Source organism: Psammomys obesus, unplaced genomic scaffold (genome assembly GCF_907164565.1).
Source record: "Psammomys obesus unplaced genomic scaffold, mPsaObe1.curated_primary_1811, whole genome shotgun sequence".
In the NCBI taxonomy this organism is placed as follows: domain Eukaryota; kingdom Metazoa; phylum Chordata; class Mammalia; order Rodentia; family Muridae; genus Psammomys; species Psammomys obesus.
In genome coordinates, this window is record NW_026590701.1 from 5,873,602 (window position 1) to 5,898,124 (window position 24,523).

At 39.7% G+C, this 24,523-nt stretch overlaps 1 protein-coding gene across 1 annotated transcript in view; it reads left to right on the plus strand.

The window, feature by feature from the left end:
• Positions 1 to 24,523, plus strand: part of Myo3a (myosin IIIA) — a 206,125-nt gene that overhangs the window by 14,986 nt on the left and 166,616 nt on the right. The window contains exons 2-5 of the mRNA XM_055608590.1: positions 2,028 to 2,212; positions 6,350 to 6,484; positions 19,452 to 19,556; positions 20,266 to 20,365. Coding sequence (XP_055464565.1) covers positions 2,045 to 2,212; positions 6,350 to 6,484; positions 19,452 to 19,556; positions 20,266 to 20,365 — 508 coding nt within the window. The 5' untranslated portion in view covers positions 2,028 to 2,044. The remainder of the gene's footprint in view (positions 1 to 2,027; positions 2,213 to 6,349; positions 6,485 to 19,451; positions 19,557 to 20,265; positions 20,366 to 24,523) is intronic.

The window sequence follows — 24,523 nt, forward strand, 5'->3', positions numbered from 1 at the left end:
TCTGTTCCTGGGTTATCTCACTCAGGATGATCTCTTTTAGTTCATGATTTCATGATTTCCTTGTTTTTAATAGCTAAGTAGTATTCCATTGTGTAGATGTACCACAATTTCTGTATCCATTCCTCTACTGAGGGACAACTAGGTTGTTTCAAGATTCTGGCTATTACAAATAAAGCTGCTATTAACATAGTTGAGCAAATATCCTTATTGAATAGGGCATCTTTTGTAATTTTGGAATGGGAACATTACAGAATTTATTTTTAAATTGGTGATATGAAGGTGGACACATAAATTAAAGTTGTGGGGTAGTCCAGGACAGCAAATGGAACAATTTGAGAAGAGGGCAAGGAGAGGCATAGTATACAGCAGTAAATCCTGGGAAAGGGGACAGTGCTAACCAGGTAAGTGCAGTAGGAGAATTGGCACAGTTGATGGCCTACATACAGGTGTTCTGAGCTCCAGATTGTTGTGTAGGATTTTTCACTTTATTACACAGATGTAAAGATTCAAAGCCTACAAAAAGTTTTTCAGTTTTCCCTATAGAGTTGTGGTTTCTAAAAAGAGAAAAATAAGAACATTGAAAGGATTTGTACTTATATAAATCATAGGGTCTATTCTGAGAAAGAAGAAAATGAGTAGAGGGTGGAGAAAGAAGAAGGCTGACAGAGCTAAAGGGAAGAGAGGATCCATAGTTTGCTAAGTGGATGAAGTTGAAAGTGATGTGTGGTCTATCAAGTGAATTTCATGCGCTTATTACGGAGTATTAATACATCTGATATGATGGTTAATTTTCATTATGAATTTGACTGGAGTAAGATGCCTCGAGGATTGGGTGTGGTCAATTTCCAGAGATGAGTTCTGATCTAGTGAGAGACTTCTTTATGGACTCATGATATGATGGTAGTGAAAAGTAGGAGCTGGGTCTAGTTGGAGAAAGACGCTGACTGGGGAGATCCTTGGAAGTTTACATACATACATACACCTCTCTATTTCCTGTTCACCATGAACATGTCTACTCTGCCATGCCTGTCATGTCATTGTGGATAAGCTGTGAGCCAAAATAAATCTTTTCTTCTTTAAGTTGTTTCTGCCAGGTAGTTCATCACAGCTAAGAGAAAGACAGTGTATTTATCATATATGCTTCTATGTATATGCATATAAACTCTAATAACATTTTAACATTGAAAAGAACGTGCTTTTGTATACATGAATGAAAAAATGTGATGGTGACTAGAAATGCCGAAGATGTCTTCCTTTTATTGTGATGTTAATAAGTGATCATATTGGCCTTATTACTTCAAATCAATTAATTGAAAATCAATTTGGCCCCAAGTACCAAAATTCTGCAAAGTAATGATGTCAAAAAGCAACACAGAGTGCTATTGCCCATACATAGTGGGCACATTTGGAAGTGTGAGACCTGAAAAATAGTTCAGGATGTAGAATTTAGAAAGAAAAACAAGCTGATGAGTCAAGAGTAAATGCACTTAGTATAGAAAGGAGGAGATGAGAGATGAGGCCAAGGATGTGATGGAATGATTTTTAAAAGACCTCATAAGTTATAGTAAGAAAATTTCACTACAAAAGTGATAAGAGGACCTATTACTAGACTTATACAGAGATTCAATGTAAAATATGATCACTTATAAAGCATGGAAATTTTATGATCTCAAGTATAAAGCTATAAACTTTGTTATAATTTCCAAGTATGAAGAAGTTAGTTAAAATGACATCAGAACAATATGATTTTTTCATATTTCATAATAAAAATTTTTCATTTTTATCTGAAATGTATTAATGAAACAATATTAAACAAAGAAATTAAGTCCTGCTTACAAAGCATTATTAAATTCATTAATCTTCTCACAAAGGAGAAATTAAATTTCCTCTGACTCTGGAGTATATTTGATTGCTGTTGCACAGTTCCTATTATATTGGTGAAAATATTAGATAATATACCACTAACTTATGCATGCCACCTAACACCTGCAATCAAATGTAAGTGGAACTATACCCTTTCTCTCTAGTGACTTAAACTTTTGAGATGCTGCCGTTAATTGGAAAGGCCATCATCTTTGATAACTTTCCTGATCCTTCTGATACATGGGAAATCACTGAAACCATTGGCAAAGGAACGTACGGGAAGGTTTTCAAAGTCCTGAATAAGAAAAATGGCCAGAAAGCAGCAGTCAAAATTCTGGATCCAATCCACGTGAGTCACTTTGAGTGTTTTTTTTTAAGACCGTGTTTATTCACTTGTTTGTTTATGTGCATGAGTATATGTATGTGAAGGTGTGTGTGGAGACAAATGTGCATGCAGGGGTGTGTAGGTCTGTATGAAGGCCAGAAGTCATCCACAGCTGTCACTCCTCAGCCTTCATTTACCTTGTTTGGGGAGCAGAGTTTCTCATTGACTTGGAACTCACAATTGGGCTTGCCTGCTGGCCCAGGATCCACCTGACTCTGCCTACCCATCCACTCTCCTAGCTCAGGGGTTACAAGCACGCACCCCCACATTCAGCATTCTTATCTGGGTCTAGGAGTAATGGAGAATGAAATTGGATATAATGCTTATAACATTAGCACTTTACCAACTGAGATATTGCCCCAACTTCTATTTTTTTCAATGTCTACTTTATTTTTCTTTGTATTAAACACTTTAAAAGTGTGAGAGTATCTTATTCTAGCTCACTCATCATCCTGAAACAAGGTGAAAGCAGAAAAATACTCAGAGGTCTAATTATTTTTCCTCCTATTTATGTGTTTTGCACATGCCATAATGACTTAAACAAATACATAAGCACAAAAATGCAGTTCTCAACAATGAAGCAGTTGGTGGAAAGCCGTTTATTCTTTTAAAAAAAAGTCATAGAAACAAACTGTTAGGTCTAGAAGTTTTCCTGAAAATCTGGTTATAGTAACCTGAACTCCGTTTTTCCTGCACTTATGTGGGGTTTCTCTTAAGCCAAACTGGTGAGGATTTTTTACTGTTAAGCTGCACAAGGACAGTAGTTGATAGGCCAGCGTGGGTAAGGGAAGCTCGTGGTGGTCCACCCCTGGATGAAGAGCTTCAGGCCATTATTGACTTCTGAGAGAGAGAATCAGTCTTTTCCAGGAATGAGCCCCCTGGTAGATGAGGATCTACCAATTCCAGGTGGTCAGCCCGAAATAGACAGGAATAACACTAAATGCACAAGTGTGTGTGTGTGTGTGTGTGTGTGTGTGTGTGTGTAGCTGTAAGGAGAGGAGAACTCGTGAATTTCAGAGGGAATAGGGGGATACAGGACATGAAATTGAAGGAGGGAGAGGTAGATTGTGTATATGTATATGTATATGTATATGTATATGTATATGTATATGTATATGTATATGTATATGTATATGTATATGTATATGTATATGTATAGTACTTATGTATGAAATTCCAAAAAAAATTAAAAATAATGTTTAAAAGTGGCGTTGTTAATGAAGTTTTTCATAGAGAAAAAATATTGAATTTCTCTCAGATAAGAGAATTTTCACATTTGCCTACGAGTATCTGTAAGACCTGGGGTCTCATAGCTCAGGAGTTCAAGATCACGCCCTTCCCAGAAACTCCCACAGGCTACGACTCATTGCAAAAGCAAGAGGTTTAATTTAACCATTGCGCAATGGGGTCACCCCTGCCGGTCAGCAAAGAGTGGCACTGGGAGACAAAGGCCTTAGATTTTTAAAAGAAAAATTGCGGGAAATTTGAAGTTGCAATTTTGGCAATTTAGGATTGGATGAGGAAGCTATAAAGTAAGATAATTGGTTAGTCCTAGGTGCTCAAGCTTGACCAGTCCTGCCAAGTGTGGATGCAGCTGCAATTGAAGGTGGGAGTGGTTAGCTCATCCTTGAAGATTAGGGCTGTGGGCTCTTGGCTGGAGGTCAGGAACTACTCAGAAGAAGAATTGGGGCCATCTGGGTTGGTTGCTAAGAAACATTATCTCGAAGACAAGGGTCTGGTCGTTCTTTTTGCTGAGTGAAGGTCATTGCTTGCTCGCTTTTTTTCTATCTGTCCTCACAGATAGGGTCACATTCCTCCATTCTCTGGAAAGGTACTAAGAGGCTTTAGCTTAACCTGAACCTAAAACTCAAAACTATAGGCTTTAGAAGACATATAGGTTACAGAGTTAGTCTAACCCTTTCATATCCATAGCAGAAATTATGTGGGTTTATCAGGGTGACGCTCCTCACGGAAAAGTGAGTGTGAGGTGCAGTCCTGTTGCTCTCTGTTGAGTCGCCAGCAGCAGTCCCCTACACTGAACTGTACCCCACTCCGGGCTTGCTTTCTAAGAACAAGAGTTAGCAAGTTGGGAATATCCGAGCCTCCTAGAAATAAGTTTTCCATTGAACACGAGCGAGCTACATAAGGTCACAGTCCTATACTCCCCACATTCTACTGAAGGTCTCTTTTATTAAGAGACTCATGGTAGAAGTGTGACATGATAGAAATAACAAAGTATCAAGGACAGTGCAGTTCTGATACCTTGACATGGCTTGTCCACTAACAGAGGCTCCTACAAAACTACCTGTTCTTTATTCATCTTAGGGGTGGTCTTTTTGATAATTTATCTGTGCTAAAACCATTATAACTGTGACATTACATGCTATTTTTAGCAGAGGATTGGGGAAGGAAGCTTGACTTTAAAGTGGGAGTTCTGACACATTGGAAGGAGAGAATGGGGACGGAGACTCCAGACTCACTTGATTGGCAACATGCTCACAGCGAAGAAACACAAGCTGTGTTGTGCCAGAGGGGCAGCACTTTTTCCTTCAGCTTTTTGGTGTTAGGGTGGGAATTTACAAAAAAGCAACAGAAAACAAACACTTCAGACCAATCCCAACACAGTCCCCAAATTAATGTATCTTTCCCACTCCTTTCCTCATTGGTAAGAGCAAATAGCTTATGACACACATGATCATTTCCACAACTTATTCATTTATGATGTTCTTACGACACTTGAAAAGCAGGATTTTTAAATATTTTTTGAGAAAGAAGGGGAAGGAATATTAGATGAAAGGAGGGATGGGGAGAGAGGGAGAGGAGATAGAGATAGACAAAAGAAGCATGTGGAGGTCAGAGGACACCTCTGGCCATCTCAGGAACACTTCCTGTTTCCTTTCATCACATTGGCCTGTAGCTTACCAGTGAGGCAGGATGGGCTGGCCAGCAAGCACAGGGCTCCCGGTGTCCACCTCCCCAGTGCTGGAGAGCAGGTGCACACAACTGGGCCCAGCATTTTTACTGAGTCCTGAGCATCAGAATCAAGTCCCTTGACTTGTGAATGAAGTACTTTACCAACAGAGCAATCTCTCCAGCCTTCTACTGTGTTTTAATGAAAGATTCACAATTATAGTAATTAATTTGATAGTTTGCTGATTTTATTCTTGTCATAAAACATATACACTTTCCTAAAAATTATTTATTCTTCATCCATCATGTAACAAGTCAGAGAAAAATAAAGCATGGCCAATAAATTACATCTTAAAGAAATTTAAATAAACCCACACTTTAAAAACAAATGCTAGAATCTATTTTTAAGATGAAGAAGCCTTAGTATTTTGTATGTTTGTCAAAATTCTGAGTTTTGATCCTCTGCAAGGAAAGGATGACAAGAGCAGGGCTGGAAGATGGAAGGTTTAGCATATAGACCTATGTTTTCCCCTGAACTGAGCCTAATTTCTGAGAACTTAAACATTTTTCTTGTAGTGTGGTGACTCTGTAGTGAAACAACAAAGGCATTAACCATGACTGTTAGAGGAGGACCACTAAAATGTTCTCTTACTGTCTGCAACTTGGCCCATAGAGACACGGAGTTCTAGAAACGGCCAAATGGGTTTCCAGCATTTTATTAAGACATCAACTCAATCCACTCCTGGTGGATAAGCTGTTAGTTAATTTAACCTTATACTGTATCACATGATTTAGCCCCATTTTAAGTAGAAATTTGTGCTCTAAAACAAAACAAAACAAAAAAAGAAACTAACTTTTCAGTCTTATTTTTTTATTATAAATTGATGTCTTTATCATTGCAATCAAATCAGTAATCTGGAGGAGTTCTCCACTTGCACACAATAATAACCTTTATTTATCCCCTTTAAAATTCGGTTAAGTTAATGCATATTGAGACAAATTGAATTAGTACAAAATAATAAACTCAACAGTGTATTGAGAGATTTCAATACTGCATTACAAAATGGGGTACCCATGACTATAAGCTTGCTTTAATGAAGTTAGAATTCCCTATTTAGTATCTTAATATAATTTTATTAGCATCATTTGGGTTTTCTGATAATCATCTTTTTATGACCCATTTTAACCCAGGATATTGATGAAGAGATTGAAGCAGAGTATAACATCTTAAGAACACTTTCTGACCACCCAAATGTGGTCAGATTCTATGGGATTTACTTTAAGAAGGACAAAGTAAATGGAGATAAGCTATGGCTGGTTCTTGAGGTGAGTGCTCAGCGCTGCTTGTATGATGTGATTTGTCATCATACAAGTTTATGTCACATCTACAGTATGCAAAACCTGTTTATAGTGTGTTGCTTGCTGCTGATGTCCTCAGTATAATATTTGTACCAATTTAAGCATTGGCATCTTAGACACATCAGGAAATTAAAAGTCTATAAAAACCACTGAAAATTAAAAGAAAATGAGTCCATCATAAAACACTAAAGAAACTATGATAATTTTTGTCATACAGAAAAGCAAGTTTCAAGGGAATTTCATTGTAATATATAATTTAAAACTTATTTGGGTGGGTGATGGTGGCACACACCTTTAAGCCCAGTACTTGGGAGGCAGAGGAAGGTGGATTTCTATGCGTTGGAGGCCAGTTTGGCCTACAGAGCAAATTCCAAGACAGCAAGTGTTACACAGAAAAAGCCTGTTTCAAAAAGGAAGGAAGAAAAGAAGGAAGGAAGGAAGGAAAGAAGGAAGGAAGGAAGGAAGGAAGGAAGGAAGGAAGGAAGGAAGGAGGGAGGGAAGGAGGGAGGGAGAGAAGGAGGGAGGGAAGGAAGGAAGAAAGAAGGGAAGGAGAGAGGGAAGGAAGGAAGAAAGAAGGGAAGGAGGGAGGGAAGGAAGGAAGAAAGAAGGGAAGGAGGGAGGGAGGGAAGGAAGGAAGGAAGGAAGGAAGGAAGGAAGGAAGGAAGGAAGGAAGGAAGGACAAGTTGGACTGGGGCTAGGGTATAAGAGGGCAGTAATGTTAAGTGAAGGCTCCTTAGAAATAGCTGTGTTCTTTTTTTATCTTTATTGAAAGCTAATGACTTAAACTACAGAACTAAACATCTGCTTTTATGGAGAAAAAAACGTTCTCCAAATGGTTGTCTGAGTAAACGGCCATGGGCAGCAGGGAAGAATGCTCTTTAGAGTGTGCTTTCTGATACTGGGCAGTCTGCTCTAAGGGTTACTAAGATCCCACCTCTCCCTAAGGTGACTGACTGCAGGCACTAGATTTCAATTTTTCATTAGTCGAGTAATCGTTAATTTAAACAGAAACTATAGGGAATTTTTAAAAGTTGCTTTTGGGCTGGCAGGATGGAGCAGAAAGCAGCGGTCCTTCCAACAAGCCTAATGGCCTGAATTTGATAACTGGAATCCACATGGTGGAAGGAGAGAACCAATTCTTGAAAATTGTCTTCTGACCACAGTCTTCATTTGACTAAGTAGCAGCATAATATTTTCTGTGTTAATTACAGTATCAGAATTTCGTTGTTTCTAGTAAATATGTATTTATTTTCTTGGGATAGCTGGTCTTTATGCTGCTAGAATAAACATACTACAGACAGTAATTTATTAAAAAGTTAAACAGTGCAATATAGAGAGACTCTGTCTTCAAATCAAAAACTGAAAGAAAAACCAGACACATTAATAACAACTGACAACATCAAAATCAGGCAGTCCAAAGAGCTGGTAACATAAAGTCAAAATGTCGACCCACCTTACTGGGACCACCTTGTCCTGTCCAGGTCTGTGCTGTTGATGTGCTGTGATGCTGCACATAGAGAACTGTGGTTGACCCTTTGTAGTCTCAATGGTACCGTTTGAACATTGGCAAGACGGCCCATTCAACCTTGAGACCGTGTGTGCTCCTGCCAAGTCTGGAGGTGTGCCTGCATCTGGCCTCTGCTGTTTCTCTGCTGCCTTTGTACGTGGGAATGTTCCTGGATAGCTGGCCTCCCCTTCCCAAGTTTGCTTCTCTACATGACCCATGTAGAGTGGTAGTACGTAGTAGTATACGCACCATTCATGTTCGCCACTGGACCAGTGCCCTTGATTCCTGCTGGTGCTTCTACGGGAGCGGGAGGCCCAGCCAGTCTCTTACCCACCTGTATGAGGCTCAGGCGGGCTCCCGGGTGCTGATACTTGCTGTTCTGGATGAGAGGGTGGCCGGATTGATGGCTGGACACTTCCAGACTATCCTTTGTTTTCTGACTCTTGCCTTTCCTTCCGCCTTCCTTGCCTGGCACTATGTGGGCTAATCTCTTTTGGCGAGCACCGAGGAACTTTGGAGAGCCTTCAGTTGGTAGCTTCTGCTTCTTTACATCAGCCCTGACCTGCAGACGTGATTCCATATTCTAAGAGTTGGAATCTGGCCCATTGCTCACCTGCTTTCTGCTTGCTTTGTGTCTTAGATTGTTTTTATTCCTTTATTGGCATTTAAATAGATATCATGAGTAAGAGGAAATTAACCAGTCTCTCACCTACAACCTTTAATTATATTACAAAACCTTCAAAAATATATTGTATTTTAAGAAATGTTTAAGAAACATTATATGACATTTATAAAATTTAAATCATTGCTCCTTAGAATTAGACAATTTACTGTTTCAAAGCTATACTTTATACTTTTTACTATAAGATAGGTTTCTATCTTAATTTAAATTATATACTAAACAAAGCTAAACTTTTATTCATCTAAATTTAATTACCCAAGTAATAGAATGCATATTGCAAATATAAACCATTTCTTTCTTACATCAGTAAAGAATTTTTTAGAGGCTTTACCTCAGTTTTCCATCTTATATCTGAGCTGTTATGTTGTATGAGTCTTGAATGCAATTTGTATACACATCAAATACTTTCAATAATCTGTGTTTAGCTTTACAAAGAGATTGGCAGTGAAATAGAGATCTAGATTCTTTGGCTGATAAGGATCTGTATGGTCAAGGAAACATTCTGTCCAAAGCTCAAAAACTACTAAATAAGATCATTTAGCCTGTCAAACTTCTATTCTGATTACACTGTAACTGTCTTAATGGATTAAACTGCCAAAATGGAGTGCTTTCTGGCATAATGAATTAGTAGGGACTTAGAGGTTTCTTTGATCTTTGTCCATATGCTTACTATCAGATGGAAATATAAAACATTTTCCTAAATGACTTGGAAGAAAATAATAATGCCAACTAGGAAAATATCACCATGATGACACTTTATTGCCAACATGACTGGATTTTGGGTCCCCTGAAAAACATTACTCTAGGTGTCTGTAAGGGTGTTTCCAGAGGAGAGTTAACTGTAGAGAGTTCTGCTTTCAATGTGGAAGGCACTCTCCGTTGTTGGAGCTCCCAGAGTGAATGAGAAGGGAGGCCAGGGGATCACCAGCATCCATCACTCTCTGCTTCCTGACTGAAGGTGCAGTGTGACCAGCTGCCTCTGCCAAAATGTTCCCTTACCTTGTGAGCCCAAATAAGCTCCTCCTCCCTTAAGCTGCTTTTTGTTGGGTATTACAATAATAACGAGAAAAATACTACAATAATGAGAAAAGTAAGTAGTATAAATTTCAACAATCTGATCTAGCTGAACTAACAAAGTTGGGGTGAGCATAAAGAAAGTGAAAAGTTAGTAAACTGGATATAATTATTGTAATTTGAATATGCAAATTATACTAATTACATTATATACAGAAGTGGCTAGAAGTACAATTACCTGATTTAGAAATGTGAATGGTGCAGGTGCTCCTTACAGGCACATTTTACAAAATTGGCTGTGGCATCAATACCCTGTGCTACATAATGACTGCCAATTACGCCTCTTTTCATAATAAAGCCCAAATAAATTATTTTGCATGAATATAACTAATGACTGGACAAAGAGGGGTGATGTTACCCAAAGAATTGTGCTAATAACTCTCAGCTTTTAATGCGAGTCCCTATAAATAAGGCGTGTACTGGAGGGGCTGGATCTGAGCTGTGCATGACAGCCCACAGGCTCCGTCAGCCTGCCAGGTGGGGAAGGCCATGCCAGCTTAGATAAAGGCCTGCAGTGGTTTCTCACCACGATAACTTTTTCCACTTCAGTTTCAATCTAGAACTGAAATTTTTGGAATAGAAATTCTCTACATCTTGCAAGGGCAGGCTATTTTTTCATTGTTTGTTTGTTTTTTATTTTATTTTTCAACTTTATCACTCCTTTATTTTCATCCAGTTTATTCCCCCAGTTTATAAACTCTTTAGGAAATGCTTTCATTTGACTGCTCTGTATGTTCATTCTGAGTCTAAAGGTTCCCAGGCTAGTGAAAGCAGTTTCACTTAGACGAAACTTCTTCATAAAAAGGGGGAAGTCAGGTTAGTCTGTGACTCCTGCTTTGTCTTTTGTCTATGAAACACCTGTGGAGGTTTTTACTATCACACTATATTTTATTATTTATAGTGATGTGTATATAAAGGCAGAGCAGGTGATTTTGTTTTCACCATACCTCATTATATAGTATCTTACTTCTGTCTGTCCTGTTGAGTAAGACATAAATGCCACCTTTGACCTGGAGTTTCCTTAACCCCTATTGTCTAATGTTGAGGTCCCTAAGGAAAAGGATGGCAAGGGGCAAGTTGAGTAAGGTTTCTGAATATTCTTATCATCCAAACCAGGAGAGCAACATAACAGTCATACTGTCTTAAATTGTTCCCATTTATCCTCTGCTGCTGAGCACAAAAGAAAACCGAAGATTTTACTATGACTTCCCTTCCCAGGCTGAATGAACACATTTAAACCCAGACTCTGGAGACATTTGCCTAGTGTGCCTTCAGCCATAATAGTGCCAAACTTCAGAGCAGGGCATCCTTCCATTAAAAGAGCTCGTCTGCCCTCATGCATCGCTGTGCTAATTGCTCCTCCATGGAGGCACTGCCCAGTTGCTCTGCTTCATCCCAGTCAGCCTGATCTGGCCATTTGTAATAGTGGCGCCGCTTTCTTTCATGGCCTTCCAATTACAGCAATTTCTCTCTTTGAAATTATATCCCTTTCAAGAGATCAAAGACTAGCAATTACAGGTGGTGTTTGAAAGCGCAAAAAAATCAGTAAATAGTTACAAAGCCTCTCAAATAGACATTGTAGTTCATTGAAGCAGTCTTCATAGATGCATTATTGTTTTCTGGTTTTTCTTCTATTTACGTCTAGAAAGTAATATAAGGTCTGTCATAAGACAGGAAAAAAAACAGGATGATGAAGGCAACATATGAAGGTGGGTTTTCTATTTGTTGACTTTTAACACATTAATTATTCTGTAACTCAAGGGGTTAAAAAGTCAGGGCAGTCTTTCCTCAGTGTCAGGAAGCAGGGCAGGAGTGGAAGCCGGCTCCTTCCTTCCTCTGGTAGCTGGGCATTGTTCTTTCTTCCCTGTGGCAGCTCACAATTGCAATAGAGCAGAGACTGACAGCATGATTCCTTTCACACTCCCAGGGCTGAAAAACCATTCCCAGCTCTCCTCTAAAAGGCTATTATTTCATGTGTCTGCAACAGAATAGACAGCAATTACCTGCAGTCATTTCGCTTAAGGTTTGTTTAAAGAGCAAGATGGGAAAACAGCCTAGTGTTCTCCTTTATGCTCTTTATCCTAAAAATGCGTAAATAACATATATGAGTCTCACTGTCCTTCCAGCTGTATACATCAGCACTTGCCAAAGCCACTGCTGCTTGCACAGGAGTGTGCCAATTTAGAGTGTTGTTTCAGGAGCTGTGTTGCTAATTAATAGATTAATACTTTCTGTGCATCAAAGTATTTCATCTGATAAATTACTTTCCTTTGTTATAGGCTTTTGGTTGTCAAGTCCTAATGTGTAGTGTGTTTCCCCTGGAATGTTAAAGCACCTTGGAGTTAGAAAACTGTTCTGTATTTGGATTTAGTGATTGGAGTTTCCAAAATACATCCCCCCATATCAGTTGCCAATTATACTCTTAAAGCATTGGTTTCATACTAGAAGAGTCACAGGATGTGTCACACAGTATGTGAGCACAATTAGGAAATGGCTCCTGGGTGGCATCTGTTTCCATAACTGTTCATCATCTCTGTGACATTTATAAATTAATATATTAATACATTCTATTAATTTTATTGAAACGTCACACTTTGAGCAGACCCCTTCTTTACAGTAGGAAAATCTGACCTGTTACTGTGTACACAAAGAAATCACATCTAGCCATTGTTTGCTTCCTGAATTATGACCTTTGACGTTGCCCTGGCCATGATGGTAGGCTCTCAGTTTTCAGCAGGGATCAAGATAAACTTACATTAGAGATCACTAGATAGTGGTGGGAAGATGATTTTAAAGCTAAAATTAATTCTTGTATAGAGATATTAATAGAGAATAAAATAGAAGAAGGAACAAGAAGGCCTTTGTTCCTTGACAAGAAGGAACAAAGGAGGCCTGTCATCTCAACTTGCTGACAGAAAAGAGTAACGGCTGCAGGAGCTCTGTAGTATCCTCTAGACTAGAGGTTTAGAAGTGTGGGCCCATTGTACCAATGAAGCAGAAATTGTTTGAATGAAATTTGGAAGCTATTTTATTTTGAGACAGGCAGTGTCTCTATTATGTAGCCCCTGGAAGTCGCTGTATTTACCAGGCTGGCCTTCTACCTTTGCCTTCCAAATGCTGAGATTAGAGGTGTGTGCTCCCACGCCCAGCTTACAGCTATTTTTAAATGAATATTCAGATGACTCTTATCTAAGGAAATTCTAGAAAGCACACTTCCAGGTTCGCCAGTCTGCAGAGAAATAAGCAGAGATTTCTGCTTCTGGCTGTGATAGCTCTTGTGTCTTCATGCAATCTTCAAATACACAAACAGAATGCTGGCAAAACTGGACATAAATAAAGCATCTTTCAAACAGTGCGAAAGTGTGAAACATTATAAAGGTCACTTTTATTTTTAGAGACAAGCCCTACACCATAGTTAGTCCCCAGAAAGGCATTTCCTAGGAGGTGGCTCAGAGATGGCGGTTAAATCCCTCCATAAGCTCACTTTGCTTCCTGCTGGTCGTGCTTTATAGGGAAGTTGTGAAACCGTTAAAAAGTGGTTCCCCATCTTCCTAATGTTGCAACATTATAATCTATAACTATAAAATTATTTTTGTTGCTACTTCATAACTATAGTTTTGCTACTATTATAAATCATAATATAAATATCTGATATGTGAACCCCTAATGGGGTCATGACCCACAAGTTAAGAACAGCTGTTTTAATACAAGGCTTAGCTGGAAGATACACACCACTAAGTCAGGTGAGTGGGGTACTTCAGGATTATGTCTCCACCCACCTCTTCTGCAGAACATTAGCTTCTTGTGGTACCAAATGAGAAGCCATGCTACCAGCCTTGTCTTTCTTTTCAGACTGAACACGCCCTCTGAGCCATGAGCCAAAACGAACCTCCTCCCTGAAGCTGCTTCTGTCACATATTTTATCACAGTGATGAGAAAAGCAGCTACCTCAGAGATCAAAGCAATTCTGCCTCACTGCAAAGATTAGAAGGTCGTCCATGATTAGAGATCAAAGATAAGGGGAGGCTCTGCAGCAATCTGCCTCCCAAAAGAAAAGATTGTATGTAATTAAATGTATGCAAAAATTTTTTTTGACTAGAAGAGCCTTTGAAGGTGTTGGGCGGAGAACAAACCAGAGGAGGAGTTGGTGCAAGGTTGCAATCTGCACAGGATGAGTTTGCTGCCTAGGGAGGTGCTCAGGTTCTCCCTGTCTGCATCTGAAGCTGTAGGCTTCACCAAACCTACTTCGTTTAGGGTTTTTAATCACCTTTACCTCCCTTCCAACCCACCAAAACCTTAGGTAGGAGATTAATAAGGAGCAGGGCTGTAGGCCTCTTGTATCTACTTCCTGGTGATCAGGGTTGATGACTCATTAGGGGATTACCAGACTCAGTCATTAGGATAGCAGCAGTCCAGTCCAAAGGCCAACAGGAAGTAGCAACAGGAAGTCATCGAAAGCTGCAAGACCAAGTTGGATTGCCCAGAGAAGCTCTCTGGAATATTTCTCTCTGAAAAGTTAAGCGTTGAAGCACGAAGATCAACACTGTGATGTCAATCCAAAAAGTGGTGTCTCAGTCTGCCTGGGCCTCTATAGATCTCCTTTTCTCAAAGTCAACCCATGGATGATCTCAGATGGCCAAAGTCATGCCTTTTGCATGTGAGGGGTCACAGCAAAACATCACGTGCCCTTTCACAAACCAACCTGGGCAAAACATCATGTGCCCAGCTTGCAGCAAAATATCACATGACAAAACTCAGTCTTAAAGAAACCAGAAATTTCCACTTCATGAAGCATTTACTAGGGATCCCAGAAAGGTTGCACTATAGAGGGAAGGTTAAGTGAGCCTTAAAAGAATAGCTCCCTAGAAGACTTGAATTAATCTATATGTTTATTAGATATATTCTGGAATGAAATTCAGTGCTCATTCATATAAAACAGCAAAAATCCAGAAATTCAATAACACATCATTAACAATGTCCAGTTGCAGTATTAGATTATATATGTATATAACTTAATGTCCATTTGCAGTATTAAGTTATACATGTATATATACTTATGTATGTACACATAAGTATACATATATGTATATGTGTGTATATATGTGTACATAAATATGTGTTATGTATGTATGTATGTGTGAAAACACAGGAAAGATGTGAACCAGTCAAAAGAAAATATGATCAATAGAAAGAGGCACTGGAATTAGGAAGTTAGAACTTTAATGCTGTTATGAATGTAAAATTTTAAAGAAAAATCAACAATACTGAAATAAATGGAAACTGTAAAAAAACTAAGTGGAACTTCTAGAACTGAAACAGCAATCACTATGAAAAAATAAATCACAACAATTGAGCTTAACTTTAGATGAGATATGTGAGAGAAAAGATGAGTGTATTTTGAATACTGGAATATCACAATTGCCCACATGGAAATCGAGTAAACTAAGAAAACTGTAGTAAGATTCATCATAATCAAAATGCGAAAAACTGATGCTGAAGAGAATTATGAGCAGAGCAGAAAGGACACATTTTACATTGTAGTCTCAGATCAAGGTGACCAATGGTGTTTCCTCAGATGTCCTGGAATGACATCTGTGAAGAGTAAAATGATGTCATCTTTGAATTCTGGAACCAGCTAAAATAGTCACAAATTAAGGTAAAATAAAAACGGGCATTGTAGTGGTTTAAATAAAATGTCTTCCATAGGCCCACAGGAATTAGCACTATTATGAGGTGTGGCCTTGTTGGATAAACTGTGTCACTAGGGGTGGGCTTTGAGGTTTCAGATCCTCAAGCCACGCCCAGTGTCACTCTCTCTTCCTAATGCCTGTGGAAATGGACTTAGAACTCTCAGCTACCTCTCCAACACTATGTCTGCCTGCATGTGATCATGCTTCCCGCCATGCTAAAGGACTGAAACTTTGAACTCTAAGCCAGCCTCAATTAAAAGAGACCATGAATTTGAAAGAGAGCAAACAGGAAAGGGATGCATGGGAGGAAGGAGAGAGGAAAGAGAAGGAGAAAATGATGCATTTATAATCAAAGTTTTAAAAACTCTTTTGCTTTAATATTCTCTATTTGGCATTAGCATCAATCCTTCCTTACTTTACGAATGTTTTCCCTTAGAATTTAAACACATTATTTTTTTTTTTAATTCCTGCTTTCATGTCTTTGTCTGCTAGGTACATCTTCACATACAGTTCCTGCTGCTTTTTTTTTTTTTTATGTCTATACAGTAGCATTTTCTTGTTGCTTCCTTTGTCTCCTAGTTTCTGATTGAAGGCTGGACATTTTTAGATAACCCGTTGTAGGAATTCTAAATGCTTATTCTCTGGGTGTGCCTGCTGTTTGGACTTGTTTGCTGAGGGACAGCAATGAAACTGTTTTCAGAAAACAGATTCCCCTCTTATTGTTCCTTAGAGGGCACTGGTTTGCCATGCTCACAGTTATCAGCAGGGACAGGCACTTCTTCCTACCTCCTTGGGTTGGGGAGTGTGCATGTAGTGTGGGTGTGCATCTGAGTGTGTAGCTCTTCAGAAGCCAGGCATATCAGGTGCTATGTCTTAGGCTCTGTCTATCTCTTTTGTTGAGACATGGTCTCTCGTGAGTCTGGGACGCGCCAGAGAGGCTCAGGTCATCAAGGCCCTGGGATCTTGCTGACTCCACTGCCCCTCTGTTGGGATTGCACACGTGTGTTACCACAGCCACCTGTGCATTGGTTCTGGAAACCAGACCGAGGTCTCCGTACTTGCAAAGCAAGCACTTTACCGGCTGAGCCTTAACTATATCTTTCTTTGATTTTTCTATTAAGCCAGTCTACCTCTGTGTGACACCAAGCTATTGAGTTACACTAACTGTCTGCTGATTCCTCTGCAGATTTCATCAATATTCTGGAGCAAAGAATTGCTTCACAGTTTGATCAGCTGAATGTAGGCACAGTTTCTTGAGTGGTCTTTGAGGACCCCAGCAGAGCTCTTAGCCGTTTCTTTGATCTTGCCTACTGAACTACATAGTCTGTAGCAAGCCTGCTGCTCTCACAGAGTTGAACAGCACCTTGAAATTATCAGAATCACCACTATTTTCAAAAGTTTTCTTAGATTTGGACTTCTTACTCTCTCCCAAATAATATCAGGAACATTGGGGAGGGCTTTGCAGCCTTCTGTTCTTATGGCCGCCCTTGGGCAAAAACCTCTGGTTCCAGGTCCTCTGTTTCAGAGCTGCCAGCAAGAGCAGGGAACCACATGTCTTGTAGAGGTGCCTGCTTCTTGAACAAGGAAACAACCTCTACTCTCAGCTTGTCTCTTCTGGCTCTGTGCCCTATTCCTAATGAACAAGCCTGAGTGAGAATGGCGTTAGCAGCCTGCTCACCAGAATTAGGGTCTCCATCCTGTGCATGGGGACAGAGCAGAGGAAGGATGGCCTCCAAAAAGAAGGTAATGAAACCAGTGGTTTTTAAGATATTTCACAGGGTTCTTCTTTCTTTTTTTAAGCTAGTGTAAAACATTCATCAATGCAGTGTTTATTAAGCTAAACATCAATAAAAACCAGAGAAGCAGAGAATTCCTTACAGTAACAGGGGACACGGAACTACATGCAGACCACCTGCATTTCTCAAACACTCCCAAGTCTGTACTCTAGAAGCTACATCCCAGGACTTTGGGGAAAGTTAAGCTAAAAGCAGAAAGAAATACTATCGGATATTTACTAAAATGGCTAAACTTACAAAGGCCGGTGATGCCAGGAAGTGATGGCTGGGAGGGAGATGATAAGGGAGGAGCAGTGGATCAAGGCTGGGGCGCGGAGACCACAGACAGGATCCGTGGCTGGGGAAAGGTTGAAGGCAGAGTCGTTACTATATAACTTCAGGGGATCGAGGACTTACAGAGTCAAAGCATCCTTGTGATGCTGTCTTGGTTGAGGACAGTCACCCAGTGACCTCTCTTCTCATATCCACTGCTGTATCATTGTAGGTATGTACTGAGGATGGGATGCCTCCTTTGAAAGTTTTCAGTACTACTTAAAGTTACCTAACTTTGCAGAGCCCAGTTATTGAAAGTTTCTCCATCATAATCTTCTTGTCTATTCAGATTCTCCCTGCTTGTGTGCAGAGAAGGAGGTTCTGGAGAGCAGAGGCAATACAATATTGTTGCCTAGAGTTTTATTTGTCATCTTCCATGTATTTATCAATTTTGCCTAAAAGGACGTTTGTTTCTTTTTAAATTAGTTCACATTTAAAGTAGTGTATATCCATTGACACTGTTGATTTATATCAATTGAAATATCAGAAGTCAGTATAGCTTTTGAGGTCTATGTCCTAAATTGGGGAGTAATTTGTAAAATCACAATTCTTAGCCTTAAATTTAAGTAGAAGAATCTCTTCTGAAAATTAATTTAGACGAAAACTGCATTCTAGTTTCAGTCCTATGTGAGAATAATCTATTTTCATTTGTGACATCATGAAGATAATGAGAGTCATTTAGGAGACAGCTTACAACAGGATACTAGAACAATTTTTTGAAACATTTTAAGAAAACTAGACTGTTTCTCCAACCAAGGACCACACATGGATAAAACCTAGAACCCCTGCTCAGATGTAGCCCATGGCAGCTCAGCATCCCAGTGGGTTCCCTAGTAAGGGGAACAGGGATTGTTTCTGACATGAACTCAATGGCTGGCTCTTTGACCTCCCCACCCCCCTTTCCAAGGGAGGAGCAGCCTTGCTAGGCCACAGAGGTGGACATTGCAGTCAGTCCTGAAGGGACCTGATCAGCTAGGGTCAGATGGAAGGGGAGGAGGACCTCCTCTATCAGTGGACTTAGAGAGGGGCAGGGAAGAGATAAGGGAGGGAGGGTGGGATTGGGAGGGAATGAAGGAGGTGGCTACAACTGAATACAAAGTTAATAAGCTGTAAACTAATAAAAAATTATTTTTTTTTAAAGTTTAAAAAAGAAAACCTTTTACAGTAAGAGCTGTAAAAGATAGTCATCAGAAGAAGGTGAAAATTAGGAACAAGACAGGATCCTACCACAGAGGGCCTCGGACAGACTCTACAAAGCAGGGTACTAAAGCAGATGCTGAGACTCATAGCCAAACTTTGTGCAGAGTGCAGGGAATCATGTGAAAGAAAGGGGAGATAGAAAGACCTAGAAGGGTCTGGAGCTCCACAAGGAGAACAACAGAACAAAAAAATCTGGGCCCAGGGGTCTTTTCTGAGACTGATATTCCCATCAAGGACCATTCATGAAATAACCTGGACCGCCTGCACAGAGGTACCCCATGGCTGCTCAGTATCCAAATAGGCTCCCTAAAAGGGGAGCAGGGGCTGTCTCTGACATGAACTTAGTGGCTGACTCTTTGATCACCTCACCCTGAGGGAGGAGCTGCCTGACCAGGTCACAGAGGAAGATTATGAAAGACAGCCCTGAAGAGACCTGATAGACTAGGGTCAGATGAAAAGGGAGAAGATCCTCCCCTATCAGCAGACTGGGGAAGGGGCATGGGAGCAGATGAGGGAGGGAGGCAGGGAGGGAAAGAAGGAGGGAAGGATTGGGAGGAAATGAGGGGGGCTACAGCTGAAATAAAAAGTGAATAAATTGTAATAAATACAAGATTATATTAACAAACACATTGTGTTAATTTTAACGTCCTTCGATGCACTCACTCATTTCCAGCTGTGCAATGGAGGATCTGTGACTGATCTTGTGAAAGGATTCCTGAAGAGGGGAGAAAGAATGAGCGAGCCTATAATTGCATATATTTTACATGAAGCACTAATGGTAAGGCCATTTGAATTCTTTGTGCAATAACTAGGTGGTAGTTCTAACTGAATAAAAATGTGGATCCCATTTTCAGAAAACTATTACTACTTAGTATGATGAGTGCAAGCTCATGTGAAACCTGAATATTTAGCATAGACAATTTTGATTCTTCAGTGGAAGCCAACTTTGTCTGCATTGATAGGATCCCGATTTCTTCAAATTTTTATAAATAACGGTAGAAAATTTCTAGTAGTTATGTTTTTCATTTGCAACATGTTTTATGACTTTGGAGAGCAAGCAAGATGGCTCAGCAGATAATGGTGCTTGCTGCCAGACATGACGACCTAGCTGAATTCTGGAACCGGCATAGTAGAAGAGAACTGACTCTCACAAGTTGTCCTCTGACGTCCTCATGCACAAATATGCACATGTTCATAAACACATGCACAGACACACATGTGCACATAAATAGATAAATAATACATAAATAAAGTGATTTAAAAACAGATTTTGGTGAAAAGCTGAGAAGTGTGCTCTTGTTTCGTGACTTTCTATATAGTACAAGTTGGAAATGGTACGTTTGGATTTGACTCTCTCGGTGCAAAACATTTTGTTTGGGATGCTGATTTTAACATGTGTTTGGTATGACTCTGTATGAATGCACCACCTAAAAAATGTTTCTTTGTTTTACACTTTTAAGAATCATTATACATTTTCCACCTTCCAGGGACTTCAGCACCTGCATAGCAACAAAACTATCCATCGTGATGTCAAAGGAAATAACATTCTGTTGACTACTGAAGGTGGAGTAAAACTAGTAGATTTTGGTATGTTTTTTGAAATTCTGCATGGGATAGGCTGATTGGGGAAGAGGGGTGGTGAAAACCTGCTAGCTCAGAGAGGCAGAGAAAGCATCCAGTTGGCCTTCCTTCTCAGCTCAGGTCTAGATGGGAAAAAACCCAAAAGATCACTACATTAACTGACAGCCCAGGAGAAAAAGTACAAACAAACAAACAAAACAACAACAACAAAAACAAAAGCAAGGCTAAAGGCCCAAAAACTAGAGAGCTAAAGCCAAAGAGCTAAAGCCCTTCTACTTCTACATGCTGTCTTAAAAACCCCTCAACTCAAAGTTCCTCCTTACTCTTTAATCCCTGTCAGCTGGTTTCTTGCTCAGCCTCTTGACCTAGGGTTAACTTTATTAAATGCTATATCCAGAAAGCTCTTGGGTTAAAGATGTGTGCTAGAGCTGGGTGAACCACACCATAATCACCTGTTTGCAATAAGCAGAAAGTTCTTGGATAGGGCTCAACCACACCAAACAATAAACAGGGTTTTACAGTTCAAAACTTTGGGGTTCAAAATGAGATCAAATATGCTAGGGTGATTTTTATAGCTTTCCAACAGGCTTGCCTTTTCTGATTTGAAAGGAAGAAAACAAATCAGAATCTCATTCAGATAATTTGGCGAATGAGGCTCCTGGCTTCTGAGTGACCAAGCTTAGCCCCACATAACATATGTATATGCTTATTTGTAGTTTATCTACCAGGGAAGGCAGCATCCCAGATGATCACTCTAAGCCTGTTAAGCCTGTTCTGAGAATTCCCTGATTGTTTATGCAGAGACACAGGTCCAAGTCCAGGATTTTGAGATGAGGTGAACTCTTCAAAAATCACTGAAGAATATTCCCTGTCCCCTAAGAAGGGGACATGGGGGGGGGGATATTTTTGAGATCCTGTATATCTTGTCACAATGCCCAAAAGATCCTTGTTTACCTTCGTGCCTCCTGAAGAAGGAACAACTGAGCAAGGAAAGAATTGGAGGAGGTCCTGGGTGACATGATTGAGCCAAAAAATTCAATCACTTACTCTACTGTGTATCATAGCAAATTACCATATTTAAGCCCAAGACTCATAATGTGTGTGTGAACTGGACGATGCTTTTCCCATTGAAGGTGATTCTGCACTTTGCCGTGTTGGAACTCCTAACCCTGAGGCAGCAGTGACAGTATTCTGGTGCATGTCAGAGTTGTTTTGAGGCATTCTCTTCTTTCCTTCTGCTTCAGGATCCTGTCAACTTCCTTATTTTTTATTTTATCACACAAAATTATGTGATCTTTATAGGTAAGTAAAGATACTTATAAATATAAGTAGATAGGCAGTCTTTCAGAACAATGACTGTGCCTCATTCTGTTCTGCAGGATTACTGCTTTGGCCATAGATGTTCATGAATATAAAAAGGATCAACAAACTTTCTTTCATTTTGTGTTCTAGAAACTGAAGCCCAACAAAAGTAATTTACTAATTTTAGAAATTACTGTAAAATCCAAGTCATAATGCCCATGTGTTTTGAGCTAGCCCAGGCTTGATTTTCAGATAGGTCTGGATGAATAGCATGCCCACCCAATATGCATTGCACAGCATTGTTTATCTCACCCGAATTTTTGCAAACTGTTGAGAGGCAATGAGATTGACAGTGAATGCTTGATTCATAAACTGAGTGCAGCCAGTCTATGTTGATGACTGAATTCAGGCTAATTTGATTGAATGATCAGGCAGCGTAAGGTAAAATAAGGACTTTCACTTGAAAGTCAAAACAGCATTGTCTTCTTCTGTGGCCTGCTAGGATCAGAAGGAAGGAAAAGAAGACCTCCCCTATCAGATGACAATGCATGCAGAGGGTGGAGGAAGGGAGGGATTGGGACGGAAGGAGGGAGGGAACCACAGGGGGGGATACAAAGTGAATACAGTGTAATTAATTGACCTTGAACACATGACAAGAGAAAGGCAAAGCAGATGATAACACAGTAGAAATGGGCATGTACAGGACATGGTTACAAAGAAAGAGAGTTACAGAGGCAGGTTAGGCTCTAATTTGCCAGCTCACATGAGAGAGAAGGTTGTAACAACTCAGTTCTGATAAATCCATTTCTATACAGCCTTTGTCCCATTTTCCAGAGATCGACTGTACCCCTAGATACACTACTGGGGTTGTAAAAGATTCTTCACACACAACTGAAAGCCTAGCACACTCATGCCTGAGCTACAGAATATCCAGCTGTGATGGCCATAATGAGGTAACCCACAGCTGACTGTGTTTGTCCTTTAACTTTTTTTTTTTTTTTCACATAATCACATCTAGTTAGCCTAGGGTCTTAACCTTGTTGGTATTTTTACAGCAGGTTTTATGTGGTTATTTGTAATATACACCTAAAAAAAAAAGTCAAAAACAGCAAGAACAATGAAACATTTTGCTCCATTGTTCCATAGACAGAACCATTATTCTACCTAGAAAATAATGCTGTCTCCATTCTATGACACCCCCAGAGGAAAACTTGATATTGGACTTAATAGCTCATAATTCCCATGCTCTAAAATGCATAATATATATAGAAAGATGTTTTAAAAGCAACTATAAGCAAACACCTCTAGACATTAAAGAAAAATCCGATAAGCCAGTGACCTTGACAAATGTATGTTTAGAGATATTTTCCAAAGTCAGTTAAAAAAATTACTAGATTATGAGTAAGATGGTTGCTTTGTTTTTGTTTGTTTGTTTGTTGTGTAGTGGTAAACCTTGTATGTTTCAGGCAAGCACTGTATCAAACTTTGCTCCCAACCCTAGCTAACCTTATTATATATGACATCTTTGTAAATTGATATACATGGATTAAAAAAAAATGAAAGCTTTGCAACAGAACCAAAAAGTTGAACACAGGGGTCTTTCCAGAGACTCATACTCCAACCAAGTACCATGCATGGAGCTAACCTAGAACCCCTGCACAGATGTAGCCCATGGCAGTTCAGTATCCAAGTGGGTTCCATAGTAATGGGAAGAGGGACTGCCTCTTACATGAACTGATTGGCCTGCTCTTTGATCACCTCCCCCTGAGGGGAGAGCAGCCCTGGTAAAGGCCACAGAGGATGACAATGCAGCCACTCCTGATAAGATCTGATAGACTAAGATCAGAAGGAAGGAGAGAAGGACCTCCCCTATCAGTGGACTTGGGAAGGGGCATTTGTGATGAAGGGAGAGGGAGGGTGGGATTAGGAGGGGAGGAGGGAGGGGTTTATGGGGGGATACAAAATGAACAAAATATAATTAATAAAAGTTAAAAAAAAATGAGAGCTTTGGTTTTAGAGTATTTTGTTTCTAGATGTTCATCAATCATTAGAAAATATGGCCAGTTGTTTATTAAATGTTTTCTTTTTGTCCAATGCACTAGTATTATTATTCACAGTAATAATATTTCTTCTCCATGGTACACAGATACAGGATTTGGTTCATCAAAATGGTCAGAAGGGTAATTTTTTAATGAATTTAAACTTAGTGGTGGTAGTGGGTAGCGATGTTCCTTGAGAGCATTAAGGTTATGATACAGTAAAGCACAAACGGGAAGCAACGCCTCTTTTTATACGTAAAGCAAACTCTAGAGATGGCTGCTTCTTAGAACAAAAGGGTTTAGAGTAAGTTTGCTTTAATTTTGTGTATTCTGAAATGTACTCTGAGTCATTAGAGGACACTGAAGATACCAGGTGGTTCTTACTCTAGGTCATGTAACTTACATCTAAGCATTCGGGGCCAGGAACTACCAGGAAAGAGAACACGCAATGTGTGTTTCTGGGTCTGGGCAACTGCACTCAGTATAACATGTTGACTTTCATCCATTTACCTAAAAATTTTACATTCTCATTTTTCTTTGTGGCTGAGTATTATTCCATAGTGTCTATGTGCCACATTTGCATCATCCATCTTTGGCAAGACATTCAGTTGCCTCCATCCCTAGCTGTTATAAATGAAGTTTAACACACATGACTGAGCGAGTATCTGGGGAGTAGGATGTTAAGTCCTTTGGGAATATGCCAAAGAATGGAGCTGGGTCATCTGGTAGATTTATATTTAGCTTTTTGAGAATTCTCTACACTGGTAGCCAGAGTAGCTATACCGATTTGGAGTTCCAAAAGCAGTGAATCCTCTTCTCCAAC